Genomic DNA, 14,981 nt, shown 5'->3' with positions numbered 1-14,981 from the left:
TTCAAATAACAGTATATACTAGGTGGCAACATTCTAGCCTAAATATGTTCCAGTTATTCTTAAGCCTTAATTAAGGATGTACTACAAGGACCTGAACTTGTATTTTAGATTTGCCAGTGAAACTTCAGCTGCTAAAGTTAGACAAGTAGCATTGTAATGAAGATACATACTGAGCCAATTCCAAAAGGAGAATTAATTTGGCGGTACTGTTTTCACCTCAAAATTACTAATACAAAACTCATCATTACCCTCTAACTTGAAAAGATGTTTGTTTGTTTAAAGTTTGGCAGAAAAGAAAACAAGTTACTAAATTATGGTTCAATCTTGAACCATATAATGCCCCATGAAGAAAGCTAGTTGTAAGAAAACCTTTACTTTTAAAAATTATTTTTCAAACAAATGGTAGAGTTAGAACTGGACATTCAAAATAAATTCTATCACATTGTTACAGCAAAGCTCTAACAAAACACTAGTTCTCTGACATTCACCCATACTAAATACTGACACATTCATTCTAGCTTTTTTATATTACTTTGTTTTTTTATAAAAATAACCCTGAAAAACCTTGTTTATCTTTAATTTGACCATAAGACATTAATTCAAATCACCTGAGCATAGCTGAGCACAATACAATTCTCAAAAATGTCTTAGAACACCCCCAAAATGCTTTACCTTGGTGCAGAGCTTCCCCAGGCTCCATGCTTGTCTGTCAGAATGTTGATAATTTTCTGTATTAGTTGAGTTGCAGTCACCTGGTCTCGGTACTTAGCTGCCATTATCAAATGATGACACATTTTTTCTTCTTCCCGTTTGTCTGCAGAATACTGGGCACACAGTGACTAGGAAGAAAATAAAGACTTCATTACTTTGCATTTTAATTATACCATCCAAAGGAACTTTGAAGCACTTCATAATTAATTACTTATACAAAACCCTTGAGAAATAAGAATTAACCCCATTTTACAGGTTTGAGAATTGAGGCACTGTGCAGCTGCCCACAGTAAATCTGTCCAGAGAGCCAAGCAAAGGATCTTGGTTTGTCATGAATTCTTTACCCACATAGCATACACACTCAAGATTTAGCAAATGCCAACACATTAGTGGCCTGACTGCATAATAAAACATATAGGCACAACCACTTTTATTTTTTAACAAAGTAAGTGAACAGCATTATAAAAACAAAGAGGCGAGTTTCAGAATAATGAATGCCAGCTAACTGACCAGACCACTCCCGTGGACTTCATTAGATTTGGATAGCCAACCATTTGCTGTTGTTTGTATAAATACGTAACTATAAAAACTAAGGAGAAAATCTACATATCTTCAGATAGACAGAAGACAAAAATGTATATGAAGACTGAATTATCTTTACCAGATGGCTTCTTGAAGTCAAGCACATTTGTAGGCCAGCATGGGAAAGTTAATCATTTCCCTGGCTGTACTACACCTGTTGTATAAACATGTTTGCCGAGGTACTCAAAACCAAATACTAGCAAATAAGAACTGAAAGTCACACCTACAAAACAGAACTCAAGACTAAGAAAGATTCTTTGTTACATTTTCTTATCATTTGGTTTTTGTTGATCTTCTGAAAATTTGTCTGTTAATACGGAACTCAAAAAATGGGCACAAAATTTAGATCACCCCCCTCATCAAACCACATGAAGAGCCACAACAAATTCAAATATTGGTAGGAACAATAAAGGCTTTTCCCCACTTCAGCACTCCCTGTTTCTAATTTCAGTTTTCATCTGGCAATTCCACAGATCGCATATGCCAGACAAAGCATTTCAGCCTTTGTCAATGATTGGATTATTCTATGATCTAGTTAGTAGAATGGACACAAATGTCTGCCTAACAACAACAAAAAAATTGCTTTTTCTTTGTGAAGCACAGCTGATGCAGACACTGGTACAATTATTTCTTAGAGTTTAGATAACAGCACAATATTATGATGCTTTTTAAGTTTAAAACAGTAGCAATGCTTTTTCTATATAAATCTATCCATATGTACAAGTATTAGAAAACTGTTGCAAAAAAAATAGGCAGGCTATGAATGCTATTCATATATATGTACATAGAAACATATACATGTCATATAAAGTGAGAGAAAGATAGGAAGAATGTGGAAAAAGGCACAAGTAAAATAAAATTTCGGGTTGTGTAGATTTTCATAGACATTAGACAACAAAAATGCACCAACAGATGAATAACTTTAAAGAGCTATTTTAACAATTTCAATACATTTACGAATTTCCTCATAATTTTTCCCACACCTTAGAGCAATGCTCACCTGATGAACAGACATCCAGGAGTGAAGAATGGGCAGCTGACTTTCCAAGTCAGAGAGACATCAAAAATTGGCTTTTCTACTCTTATATAAAGCACTCTGCCACCCCTTTCACAAAAATATAAGATGGCTAAATCATAACCAACACTAAACAAGATTTTTCTAGCTTTTTTTAAATACAGCTGTCTTTTCCAATACATTAATCTATCTCGCACTCATGATGATTCTGAGTTCTTTTCAGCACTTTGTAAATGTTTCATAAGCTGTTATTTTTAAGTTGCCTGAAAGGGCAGAATTCTAAAAACAAGTGTATAAGGTAAGCTAAATAGTAAAATGTTTTAAAGTGCTCTTTAATGGATCCTCCTTTACAATTTGAACAGCAACTTTTCATATCTGACATAAAATCCATAGATATAAATCACATTAGAGGGTTATTCTTTCCCCATTATCAATCTCTGTCTCTTTATGGAACATTAAAGTCACATTTGACCTTAAAACATGATAAAATGGAAATCAAACTAGAATGTTTTGTAAAAGATATAATGAACTTGTACCTCTTTAAAAAAAGTCTCTTCATGATGTAATTTTGAACGCATCCTTCATTAAAGACCAACAAAGATTTTCAAAGTGTTGCTGTGACATTCAAATGAAGGAAAAAATGGTATTTTATTGTCCTGACAACTTCCATGAAAACAGAATTAGCCTGTTACAAATCAGAACTCCACTTTTCAGAAAATTCAGCATTTAATATGAATAGAAACCTGCAATTACCTACCAAAATTGAGAGACTCCCACATGCAGCAATCCCATAAAATTATAAACATCACTCCAGAAGGGACTCTTAACCATAGCACACGCTTTACAACATATATTTTACAAACAAGAACAGAAAGAAGCCACAGTTCTGCCAAGTATCTGGCACACGCATGTATAGTTACTAACATTAAGAAAGTTTTGCAAGAATTATCTTCTCTTTGATCATACAGATGACTCGTCAATTGTTCAGTGGTTCCTACCCATGATATATGCCAAATATTCAGCAAAAAAGCAGCTATTTCTCCCCCTCCCTCTCTCAAATAATTTTTAATGCAGGAGTGAAAGAAGATTGGCTCCACCAAAAGAAATGGAAAGAGACCCATCCCAAAGTAGTCAGTCACCACTCAACTGTTCTGAAAGCACTAAAAATTCTCCATTTCTTTACTGTATTTTTTTCATTTTCCAGACGCCTTCAGGTTCACCTGATCCACTACTTTCAGAGATGCAATACCAGGACACAGAGTGGTACATGTTAATACTTCACACTAAATCCCAATCATTCCATTTATATAAAATAAAAATTCAGCTTGATTTCTGTTTGTGCACAAACTCAAAAATATATTTTTGCAGTTTTATTTTTTCTTTATTGCTTGATCTCTTGCTCTTGCAATATGCACCCTGTCATACTTGAATATGGTTTTACAAATAGATACACAGTTGCATGCAAATGAATTTGTCAAATCTTCCTTCCACTAGTGCTTTGGCTTACATAATTTTTGTTACCTGTTTGGGGAAGTTTGTGATTATACTTTCATTACACAAGTACTGCAGTCACACTCAGGATGAAACAAAAAATGTTGAAAGGAGAAAAATGTATTTTCACATATACACTACACAAGTTATCTATAAAAAGTCTTAAATTCAGTGGCTGTTAAAAGTTTTACAAAAAGAAAGTGTATTAAGCAGAATCCTTTGACCCAGCATGGAGCTGAGGAAAGATGCTTGTTCTCTACCCCTTCATACAGGATGGAACAGAAACCTTCTCTTCGCCATTATCGCAGAGCAGAACAGAGTTCTCTCTTCTCTACCATTCGCTGCTTGGACAAGACTGTAGGCTATTTGAAGATGTAGTTTACCTGAAGATTTATTTTTAAGGAACAGTAATTCTAAAGGAGCACAAGGTCATCCAAGAGGCAAGTTATAGGTATGAAAATACAATACATTCTATATGCAGGAAATATTCCAGAAATACTATTGCAAAATACTGACAAGGTGAATTAGTCTATTCTGCCTGTCTATATTTCAGTGAAGAGGAGGATTAATCTAGTGTTTTCAGAACTATTTTGTCTTTGATCTTTATAAAAATGTCAAGTAAAAGATTTTCTCTGCACAGTACCATCTGCATGTGCACCTCTGCAGTCCCAAAACTACAATGTAATGCTTTCCACAAACTACAAAAAAGTTTAATAGTGTAGGGTTTTTAAAAGCTATGTTGTACCTTTTTACTTTTATTCTTCAACTCAAAGATCACTGAACACTTTTACATATCCCTTTTCCTTTGTCTAATCTGGCTAAAAGCTACTTGCTTTGTGAACAACCTGTCTCAGAGGGTGTCATTTAAGAGGAAAGTCATCCATTAGATAACACGTAGTCTTGCCAGTAATGCAAATTCCCTAAAAATAAGGATATTTTAGTAAATGAAGGAGCTCCTCAATCCTCTGCTTTCACAGATCTTTGCACTTGACCTCTGACCTGAGGTTTAAAGTCTGGACTAAAAATGCTACCCAGGGAAATCTTACAAAGACTCCTGAATAAGACTTAGAAAAATGAAAGCTTAAAACCTCAACAGCGAACAAAAGTCAACCAATGACAACGTCTGACAGCCACCGTCAATTCTGAAGTGATGCCTCTGTCATCCAACGACTCAAAGTATTGATTTCTCTCAGCATGAAAAAAGCTTAAGCCAATGAAATAGATATAGCATCATCCCCCCGATAATAGCCATCAAGGTTAACACCAGCAGAACACTTATCAAAGTATCTCTTCTATTTCTTCTTGTTTTAATGGACTGAACACAATGCAATGGCTTCTCATCTCTGCAACCTATAGTTTTCCAAACCTCATTTATCCACTTTTCCAGCCTGTTATCTGATTTGAAGATTAAAATGAATCTGCATCTAAATCAACTTTGTTTGTAATACAAAGGGGGGGGGGGGGGGTGTAAAAAAAAAAAAAAAAAAAAAAGAGGAAAAAAAAAAAAGAAAAAAAAAGTGGTTCTGTAGCCAGACATTCCCAGGGAAAAAAATCCATGCATTTAAAATCACAGAGCGGGGGGGGGGGGACAACACAGGACACGGACCCCACAGTTGATTTAGATCACACCAAACACAGACTGGTAAAACTATGGTCATGACCAGAAAAAAACCTACCACAGTCAATTTGGGTTAGTAATTAGAGAGAAATGCAAGGATCTTGAGAGACATCTGGTTTTAATCTGTGCTGAGTCAACAGCTTTATTTTTTACCTTTAAGTCTCACAGTATTAAGCTTTAGTAAACCCAACTAAATGCTAGGCAACAGCTGAGATTGCATCTTTCAAATGAACCAAATTAGGTAGAGTAGCTAAATGAGACAAACTAAGAAGGGTTCAACTGGATATAAAAACAACTGACATAATAAATAAATAGTAAAGAGCAGAGACCAATAACATCAGATTTATATTTATTCTGCAGTATCCATTAGTACCATAGACTTTTTTTTTTTTTACTTTTTTCTATGATGCTTATTTAATTGATATTATCTGTGTTACAGTAGCACCCTTGGATCACAATCAAAGACAAAGCTTTACACAAACAAGTAAGAGCTCTTACCCCTTGCTAGAAACTGGGATTTGCTATATGTGCCCTACATTATTCCAATATTCTAACTCTCTAAGCATCACTGTTAACCACTGGCATAAACAATACGCAGAGACAAATGTTCTTTTTGAACCCAAGAAGCCAGTTCTTACTGTACACATGCCCAAATGCTTTGCATTCAAAGCATGCACTAAGATAGACACCTTTCCCCCTCTCTCTTTTGCAAATCGTTTATATCTGCAGTTCCTTCATACTGTTCTTGTTTTAAAACAGGCTAAGATCCTAAAAACATTATGCTTGGGCATTAAATTTGAGATCCTTTGGGTCCACATCTTTAAAGTACAAGGCATTTTTCAAGCTAGAAATAATCAGAGTACAATTCCCCTATGCTCTAGAAACAGTAAAGCTCAGCGCCTATGCAATAAAGCTGCATAGATGGCTCTGTGCTCTCAGATTAGATATTAAGCAAAGAAGGAGCCAGTGATGATCTTTCAAGCCATTTCCCAACCACACTGCATCAATGCTGACATTCAACTGCTTCAACACCACCACAGAGATTAGTACTGTATTCACTAAAGAACTTCTAGTCCAATGCAACAAGTGAATCAGATCCATGAACAACTTCTGGAACTGACAAACTCACTTATTTTATAAGGAACATCCACTCTGTCCAGCAAATGAGACATACACTTACATAGCCTAAGGATTCACTACACATGTTTAGTGAGGGCCAAAGAAAGGTTGCATTGCTGTGATTTTTCATAACTGTTGGATACTTGGTTTTGCAGTCTTTTCATATTGTCATTTCTACACAACTTATGTTTTAAAAAGGGAGAAAAATACCTTTTAATGAGGTGAAAACATATATAAGTCTAAAAGTGGGCCAATTACAAAGACTGCTATCACTTCAACCAAAGCAAAGCATAGCTGTGTTTGATTGTTACCTTGCCTGTAACCAGTAAAGATGTGTGAGCAACTTGTTACTGCCAGAAGAGAAATACAGTATTTAGTTCCAGTCTCCAAAGGTGTAGTGGAAACTGGCCTAGGGAACTGTCCCAGTCCTACTTTCAATGCTCCCCAGCTTTTCTTTCTGTTCTCTTTTATCTGCAGGCTCTTCTCATACTACCCACTGAAACTTCACCTTTTGTTCTTGCTGTTAGTACCTTACTCTAGCAATAGCATCAGGACACTTCCTCCCTTCTGTACAGTATGAACACTAAGTGGAAGTAGGGGAAATAGTTATCATCCACTACAATGGTGGTGCTGTCAGCTCAGGAAACGTTTGCCAAATAAGTCTTGCTGTGGCTTTCAAACCATTCTTCAAGGTCTTGTGAAAAATCTTCATATCACCAGGGGCCAGATGGCACATTTCCAATAAAACACAACAAACTAAAACTCTGAAATGTCCTCATTTACTAACTGTGACCACCGCCCCTCCAACTGCCTCGTTCCACTGAGGCACAGTAAGGACCTCTATTACCTGTCAGGTAGGTGGAAGGTAATCCAGCAGTTTTGGCCCCAGCAGCCAAATAATTACTTCCCCAGGATTCAGATTTCCAGACACCCTACTGCCAGCACAGTTCTTTTACAACTTACAGCACCAAGACTTGGCATAGGAGTGACGCTTGAACAGATTGAAAGTCACATGCAGTTCAGATGGCACAGATAAACCTTAAATGAAGTCTCTAAGAGCACGTAACACACACTATTGAGTATTTTTGAACAAAGCAACTTACTAATTAAGAAGCCCTTAAAGGTACTACTTAAGCAGCAATTTTTCACAAGTTTTCTGTCAGATGAATTCTGAATAATTTTTCATAATAGGGGCAAAAGGGGAAACAGTAATACCTCAAAACATGGGAAAAATGGAAATTCTCAATGAAATAAAAAGAGGTAATATTTTTTAATGTTTTCATTTGGAAACATTTTGCCAACCTTCTTTTCCGAAACAAGAAAAAAAAAATCTAAACCTTAAAGTAATTCAACCTCTGAAAGCACAAAGAGTAGAAAAATTTAGCCAGAATGATTCACATCAGCAGCAGATAAACCAAAAGATAATTTGGAACCTTATTACAAAATACCTTGTACCACTTTGACATATAAATGTGGCTTCAGCCTCTGGCTATAACAAAGTGAAAGGCATTTCTGTGAGTTAAAATTCTTTAATTTCTATAGCTATCAAAGACACAACTATAAATACTTAGGTGTATTAGTATTTAATACATGACTTAAGTTAATTGTCTCAACACCTACCTTAAAGGAACATGTATTCCTACATAGGACTAATTTTTATTATTATATAGGAACTCACATTCATATTATATGTAGAATACAATGCAAAAAAAATCAACATACCTCTGTTGATTTTGTTATTTGTTGTTTGATATTCCTGCTACATCACACTCACTGAATTTCCTTATAAATTTGCAAAACACATGCAAAGCAAATTAATTTCCAGCCAAAATCTTTACATATACAGTTTCCAAGATTATGTAGAGTTCCAGAAAGACAGAAAGATTAGCCCCTTGAGATATCCCTGCAGCCTGGGGTTTGTGTTTCTGTTTCTATTTTCTACACAGTTCCCCTCAAGCACTTTTCAGCTTTCCCTGTTCAGTGTCTTGGTTTGAGAACAGAACTCTGATTTTAATCCAGGAGCTTCAGAATGTAGCAAAATACACCAAGTCATGAACAAAGAACAGAGAAATCACATTCATTTGAGATAACAAGACATTTAAGCATAATAGTTTCCTATCTTGCCATGACTGGTTACATGCCAATGACAAGCAGATCTCTAATAAGCTTCAGTACTTTGGATTCCAAGTTGGTTTCAGACCTGACTGGGCTCCTTAAGATGTCACTTATGACACTTAATAAAAAAAAAAAAAAAAAAAAAAAAAAGTAGCTTGCCTTTCCGTAACTTTGTTCTGTACTCTGATAACAGAATCAAAGGCATGTTTTGAAGGTATTCTACTCTGTATAGTAGTCTAGTACTCACTAGACATTAAGAACAAACAAAAAGAAAAATACCATCAACACAAAATAAAATCAATGTATACACAGGGATACATAAAGGCAATTAAGATAGATGTAGGAACATATCACCTATAATTCTGCACCAGCAGTGGAAGGAGCTTTAAAAGTGTTCTGTGCCATACTTGGCAAACCTTTTGTGAAACCTCAGTTATGAAACATTCAGACATGAACAAACAAACTCATGACACAAAAGGTAACCCATCTGTCCTTCACCAGCTTCTATCATGCTTGCTCCAAGAGCTAATTTAGTAGGCTTGATCTCTGACAGTTCAGGACTTTTTCAGCCTCTCACATCACCTTGACTGGCACATATCCTTGAGCAACACCGCTAAATAGGACAAACATGTTTTCTGGCAAAGTATTTCCTTCCCAACACACAGAGAAAAAACCCTTTAGTTTCTGCCATTAAGTCATTGCACCTTCATCTGTATCTGCAGAAGCATTTTAATTCATTATTAAGGAAGAGTATTAAGGGCTTCTTTTTTTGCCAGAGGAATTTCAAACGACTATCAGAGAATCTGTGCAAAAAAGACTATATGGGATTTTATTCCAAAGTCTATGCTCAGGGCTGCTGATTCACAAGTTTCTAACTTACATTCCAAACTTGCTCTTCACCTTACAGTAAACTAAGATTCTTGAGAGGCTTATTCTTTGGAGGACCAAGTATTTTAAAAGCAGGATATTTTGATTAAGATGATGATGAAATGGCAAAGATTAAAAAAATAATAATCCAGAAGCAAATGGGAAGGATTCTTAAAATATGGTCTTTTATAGCAGTTATTCGTTAAAATCATTCCTAGCCACTTACTCTGGAAACATGTTAAGCAGTCACAATCCCAGCTTTAGCTTAACCTCTGCCTTAACTTAAAGCCTCCTGTCAGAATTCCTATAGCATCAAACTATGAAAAGCAAATTATTTTAACTTTATTTTTTACTTCTCCTTTTTTCAGTAGGCTGTGTTTTGTATTTCATTCCAACTAGTGTATGAGGTTTTCCTCCTTTGTGATTGGTTCTCATGCATTTATGTAATACAACTTTGGAATTTCAGACAGTATGAGATAGGTATGAATAGGATTGGGTTTTAATCAACATTTTTTATTCATAAAAAGTTCTACCACCCTTGAAAGGTTGACATTTGGCTCTAAAAATTGTTGGGGAAGGATTATTTAATTTCTTTTAAAACTGTGTGATTGTATTATCCATTAAAAGACAGCATTTGAAATATTCTGACTATTCAAAGTGTGAGAAGACAGCAGTCTCTGCTTTAAAAACACTCATTCACACAACTCTAGATCCTTATACTGAGCAATACGGAACAAGGATTAAAACTACTCCATAACAATTGCTTTAAAATTTTTATTTTTATTTAAATGAAAACACCACAATCATGCAAGAGTCAGTATTACAACTACCACAGATGCTACCTTCAGAGAAATGAAGTACTATGTAGCACCAAGCAGTTTCTACTGGCATCATCTTTATGTTGTCAACGGGGTGGGAGCAGAATACTGCATAAACATATTCATTTACATTTACCTAAGAAGAACATATAAGATCCATTTCATGAGTTTTCTGTTTATTTCTCATTTCAATATTAAACACCAGAACTTGTAAAACATCCTATTCCAAGGCTCTGATGATCTCGTCAAGTTTTATTTTTGGCTTTGTTTCAGTTCAGCATGCAAGGTTTTTCTGTCTCATTGGGTTTTTTAAATGGTATGGGGGTGTTTTCATACTACCCCTCGATAACAGTTATCAGCATTTATTACAAACAACTGAACTCATGGACATTGGTGTAATGGCACAAAACAGATTACACAGTACAACTGCACAAATCCTGCTTAACTAGATTTCACTAATTGACTTTAATTCAGTGTAAAATAATAAACTCCATACTTGAAGCTTGTTATGTTTAGAGCACAATAGCCATGCAGGATAAAAAAGCAACACAAATTCTGTGGAATTTTGAAACAAGAATCTGAGATTTGATGTGAATTACAGTTCACTCGTTAACATTATAGGTATTGAAAGAAAGTACAGTGACTAATCAAAATCACCAGCTTCCACCAAGTATGCACAAAAAAGAAACTACTGAAATGATATAGAACGTTATATAAAACACCGTAAGTGACAGTTATTGGACATACCAAAGCACCACGTAACAACATTTCTCACACACTTTAACAGCTTCAGTTACGCTGTAGCCAATAATCTACCCCTGTCAACTTCTAATATTCCAATATTTCTGAGTAGCTTCAAACAACTGCCATTCAAAAATAACCTGAGAAATACTCCTCCCCCTCTGCTGCTGACCATATGAAATTGCCTTGCAAAATGGTGTTGGTCCAATGCCAAGACAGGTGATGCTGGCTTCAAGGCTATCAAGAACTGCTCAGAAATGAGATATCTGGGGTTTCTAACAGGCAGCGTAGGAAAAAAGAAGCAAAAATATTTCAAAAGTCAGCAGATCTGATTTTTTTCTTCTGTAAACGCTTAACGCATTCAGAACTAACGGTAGCGTAATTTAGAGATGCCTGTAGGTGGCATAAGGTCCTCCCAGGGCTGAGGGCCACCAAAGAGCCAGCGCGGCTGAGGAGCACCCTGTCCTGCTGGTGGTAGCAGAAAGAGGCTGCCCCACGGGCTGAACAGAGGCCAAGGCCAACCCCCCATCCTAGTGATGCCCACCACCTTGCTGTGGGCTCCCTGATCCTTTCCAGGCCCCCAACCATGGGGCAGGTGGGCTTCCCAGCCTCAGGCTGGCCCTGGCCCCACGGCCCTGCCCTAGAGTCAGGGGTCTGTGCTGGCCCTGGCCACCCTCCTCCAGGGTTGCCCTGCTCTTCTCATGGCGGGTGGCAGGTTGGAGATGCTGGGTGAGGTTCTGCCCAGGAGGCTGCGGTACTGCAGTGGGTGCCCACCTTACCCCCCTGCGGGGTACTGCCAGCCCTCGTGGCACCCTGACAGTGTATTATTGTAAGTCTCTGGTACCAAGTTTTGACAAAATTTGTTTCACAATTGCCATATATTCTCTATAATATAGTAACCCATCCAATAACTGAGCATTTTGCTTGCTTTTTCTGTCACCTTCCTTAAATATTTCTGAGGCAAGAATTGGCATCAGTCATGAGAGATGGAATCTCGAATTGACCTAAGGGCAACACACAATTCAGGATAGTTTGATGAGATTTAAATCTCAAGTTTCCACAAGGACAGGCAGGGAGGAGGATGGAAGGAGCACAAACATCTCAAAATCCATTATGCCATAACCTTGGCATTACTACTAAGACCCAGAATTTGTTCCAACAAGTTTTTGACAAAAAAGCCCAGTATCTTGGCACTAGGGCACAAAGGAAAAAAGCGTAATGACGACCAAGGCACTTCTGCTGCTCATTATTATAGTCACTAGCATCGCCTTCCAAGCCCTATTTCCAAGAGCTATCTAAATCTTTTCTTTTAAAATGGCCAGAAATCTTTGAAGATGCATTTTCTAAAAAGTGAATTAGTAACAAGGACCTAGAAATGTGAGCAGGAAAAACATCGAAGAAGAGGAGTGGCGATGAAAGTATCAGGAAATATATCATCTTTCTTTTGTGAAGCAGAACAATGAGGACAATTTAGTTTTCTGAATGGTAAGACTTTTTAAGGATTGACTCCGCCACTTCCAGCAGGACTTCAGATTAACAGTGAAATCCAGAGGTCTCCAAGTCACTTGGCACCTTCCCTGACACACTGATCACCTGAAGAGCAACTTAACTGCCTGATAGATCTTCCTTTTCATGATCTAAGACCATCTCAAAGGGATTGGCTCAATTTTCTCCTATTTAGGTCAAAGAGAAAAATCAGTAGGTGGACTCATTCTGTAAGCATTTCTATAAAAGAATCAGATGAAGCAGGAAGAAAAAGATTCAAAAAATCTATTATAGTGATTCCCATCTAAAAGCTAATATAGGAAAGTTAAGATGAAAAGCTGGACTGCAAAGCAGTGAGACAGAAGTGGCAGTGTGAAAGGACCTTTCAGTTCCCGTTAAGAATTCTGATTAGTGCAGTCTTTTTCCCTTTCCTGGACAGCTGTATAGGTCTACTCAGAAATAAAAGGCTACCTTTATAAAAGATTAGGAATGTTACCCTTGGCTGGGCTTGGCTTTACAGTTTTCCATCATTTCCCTTCCTGGATCCCAGACAGACTTCAAGCCCCACCTACTACAAAATAAAGATAATTTTAGCAATTTAATTGTAAAATCCTTATTTAAACAATTACTGTCTCTTTTCACCCATCACTCATGGAGGTATTTATTTCAGTGCAGTCACCATATTTTGTATTTGGAACAGAGCATTCTCAATGAAAGGCTGAAGCTTTCATTGGAATGAGAAATAGCAATTCAGGATAAAATATTACAGTAGATGCAATATTTTGCACAACTTCCTCCTCAATAATATTCCAATAAATGAAAGAGAAAAATAATCTATGTGACTAACAAATACAGGTAACATTGAAAACCTTTAATTGTAAATGTCTTCAGGCTCTACTGATGAACTTTTCTAAACATCTCAGTATCTTAATGCATATGTTTTACTTCCCACATTGCCCCAAAGTTGATTTTCATAAGCCACCTTCATGAACATCAAACAATAAAACTGCATGAATCAAACTTTGTCATGCCTAAATGAGGAGACTGCATTAACTACAAGATGAGACTATGCATACTACGATTTGAGCGCAAACAAGAGAATGACCAGTGTATCTATAGCTTACATAATCAAGAAGCCACAGGTCAAGACAAGTAACTACTCAAACTATGGACTAGTCTTTCAATACAGACTTCTATAGGGTCAGGTATGCTACTTCTTTTAGGCACATCCAAACCTGTTTTGGGGTTGCAAAAAAATCTAACATGAAGATACTTGTTCTCCCTTTCTTTTATAGAAATATCGGTGTGCAAGTGCTTGGATAAATCCTCCAGATAAAAAGTGGACTTTACTTTCTAAAGCTGGTAAGTGTCAGAGTTTTTAAAATAAAATCTTTTGGAGGATATACACATAACCACATTCAGCTACAGACAGTAGTTGAATGGGCCAGTAAAAGAAAGCATATTGCTGGTACACAAACTTGTATGCAGTTTTCATACAGCTGCAGAACAAGCTGGCTTCATAGAGTCACTTCTAGATTTTCATTTCAACCATCAGGTATTATAAAAAAAATTGAAATTTTTATGAGTAACACAAATACTAATATCTAATACCTGTATTCACCGGTCAACCCCGGTAACTTCAGAACTGCAGAGGTTTCACATGAAATCCAGCTACAGTCAAGTGGGATGGGCTTTAACGCAACAGCCTCAACTCAGGTCAGTCACAAGCAGTATTTGCAAGTTAGGTGCTTTTGCCAGGAAAAGTCAAATGAGAAAACAAACATGCAGAAATAGAACTAGAATGCAGGGAAATATTTTGCAGTTTTGTGACTGCTTTCTTCAATTCCTGTTATAAACAAGCTTCTCACACAAAAAACATGTTTTTGAAAATGAAATTGTATTTGAGAGAATATTCAAGACTACTACCAAAAGATTGTCAAATGCATGTGGGCTATAAATGACAATGTTTTGGATCAAAAGTTAACACCCGTTTAGCAAACAGATGCATATTTCATCCTTAATGAAGGCCTGAAAAGAAGAGTTCACTTTATTCTGGATGCAGGTATCAAAGCAGATCTCACAAAGCAACATAGGTGCATCATCTAAGGATCTTTTTCACATTAAGAATCCTATTAGAAGGAAAACACTAAAAGGTAATTGAATTTCCCTCAGTTATCTTCATCTCTGTCAGCTCCTGCTACAATAACTTACTCTCCAGAGCAGAGATAACTCAATTCTGTCCAGCAAGCATATGTTATGAATCTCCAAAGCAAACTTGTCTAAATCATTCTGGTCTTCTATCAAGGTTGGCTGTGGATATGAACTCTGACAGAAAGCAAACAAATTTATTTTTATCTTTTCAATAATTCACTTCCCTGTGCCTTGATGGAAGAATCTAAAGACATAAATGTTTCCACTA

General features: G+C 36.6%; 1 protein-coding gene across 2 annotated transcripts in view; it reads right to left on the bottom strand.

The window, feature by feature from the left end:
• LRBA (LPS responsive beige-like anchor protein) overlaps positions 1-14,981 on the bottom strand; it is a 434,876-nt gene that overhangs the window by 252,375 nt on the left and 167,520 nt on the right. For both annotated transcript variants that reach the window (XM_075034981.1, XM_075034972.1), the window contains one exon: positions 673-839. In XM_075034981.1, the coding sequence (XP_074891082.1) occupies positions 673-839 (167 nt within the window). The remainder of the gene's footprint in view (positions 1-672; positions 840-14,981) is intronic.

The sequence above is a fragment of the Buteo buteo genome, chromosome 1 (assembly GCF_964188355.1).
Source record: "Buteo buteo chromosome 1, bButBut1.hap1.1, whole genome shotgun sequence".
NCBI lineage: Eukaryota > Metazoa > Chordata > Aves > Accipitriformes > Accipitridae > Buteo > Buteo buteo.
Note: the sequence above shows the minus strand (reverse complement) of the source record. Positions and strands in the feature narration are given on the sequence as shown.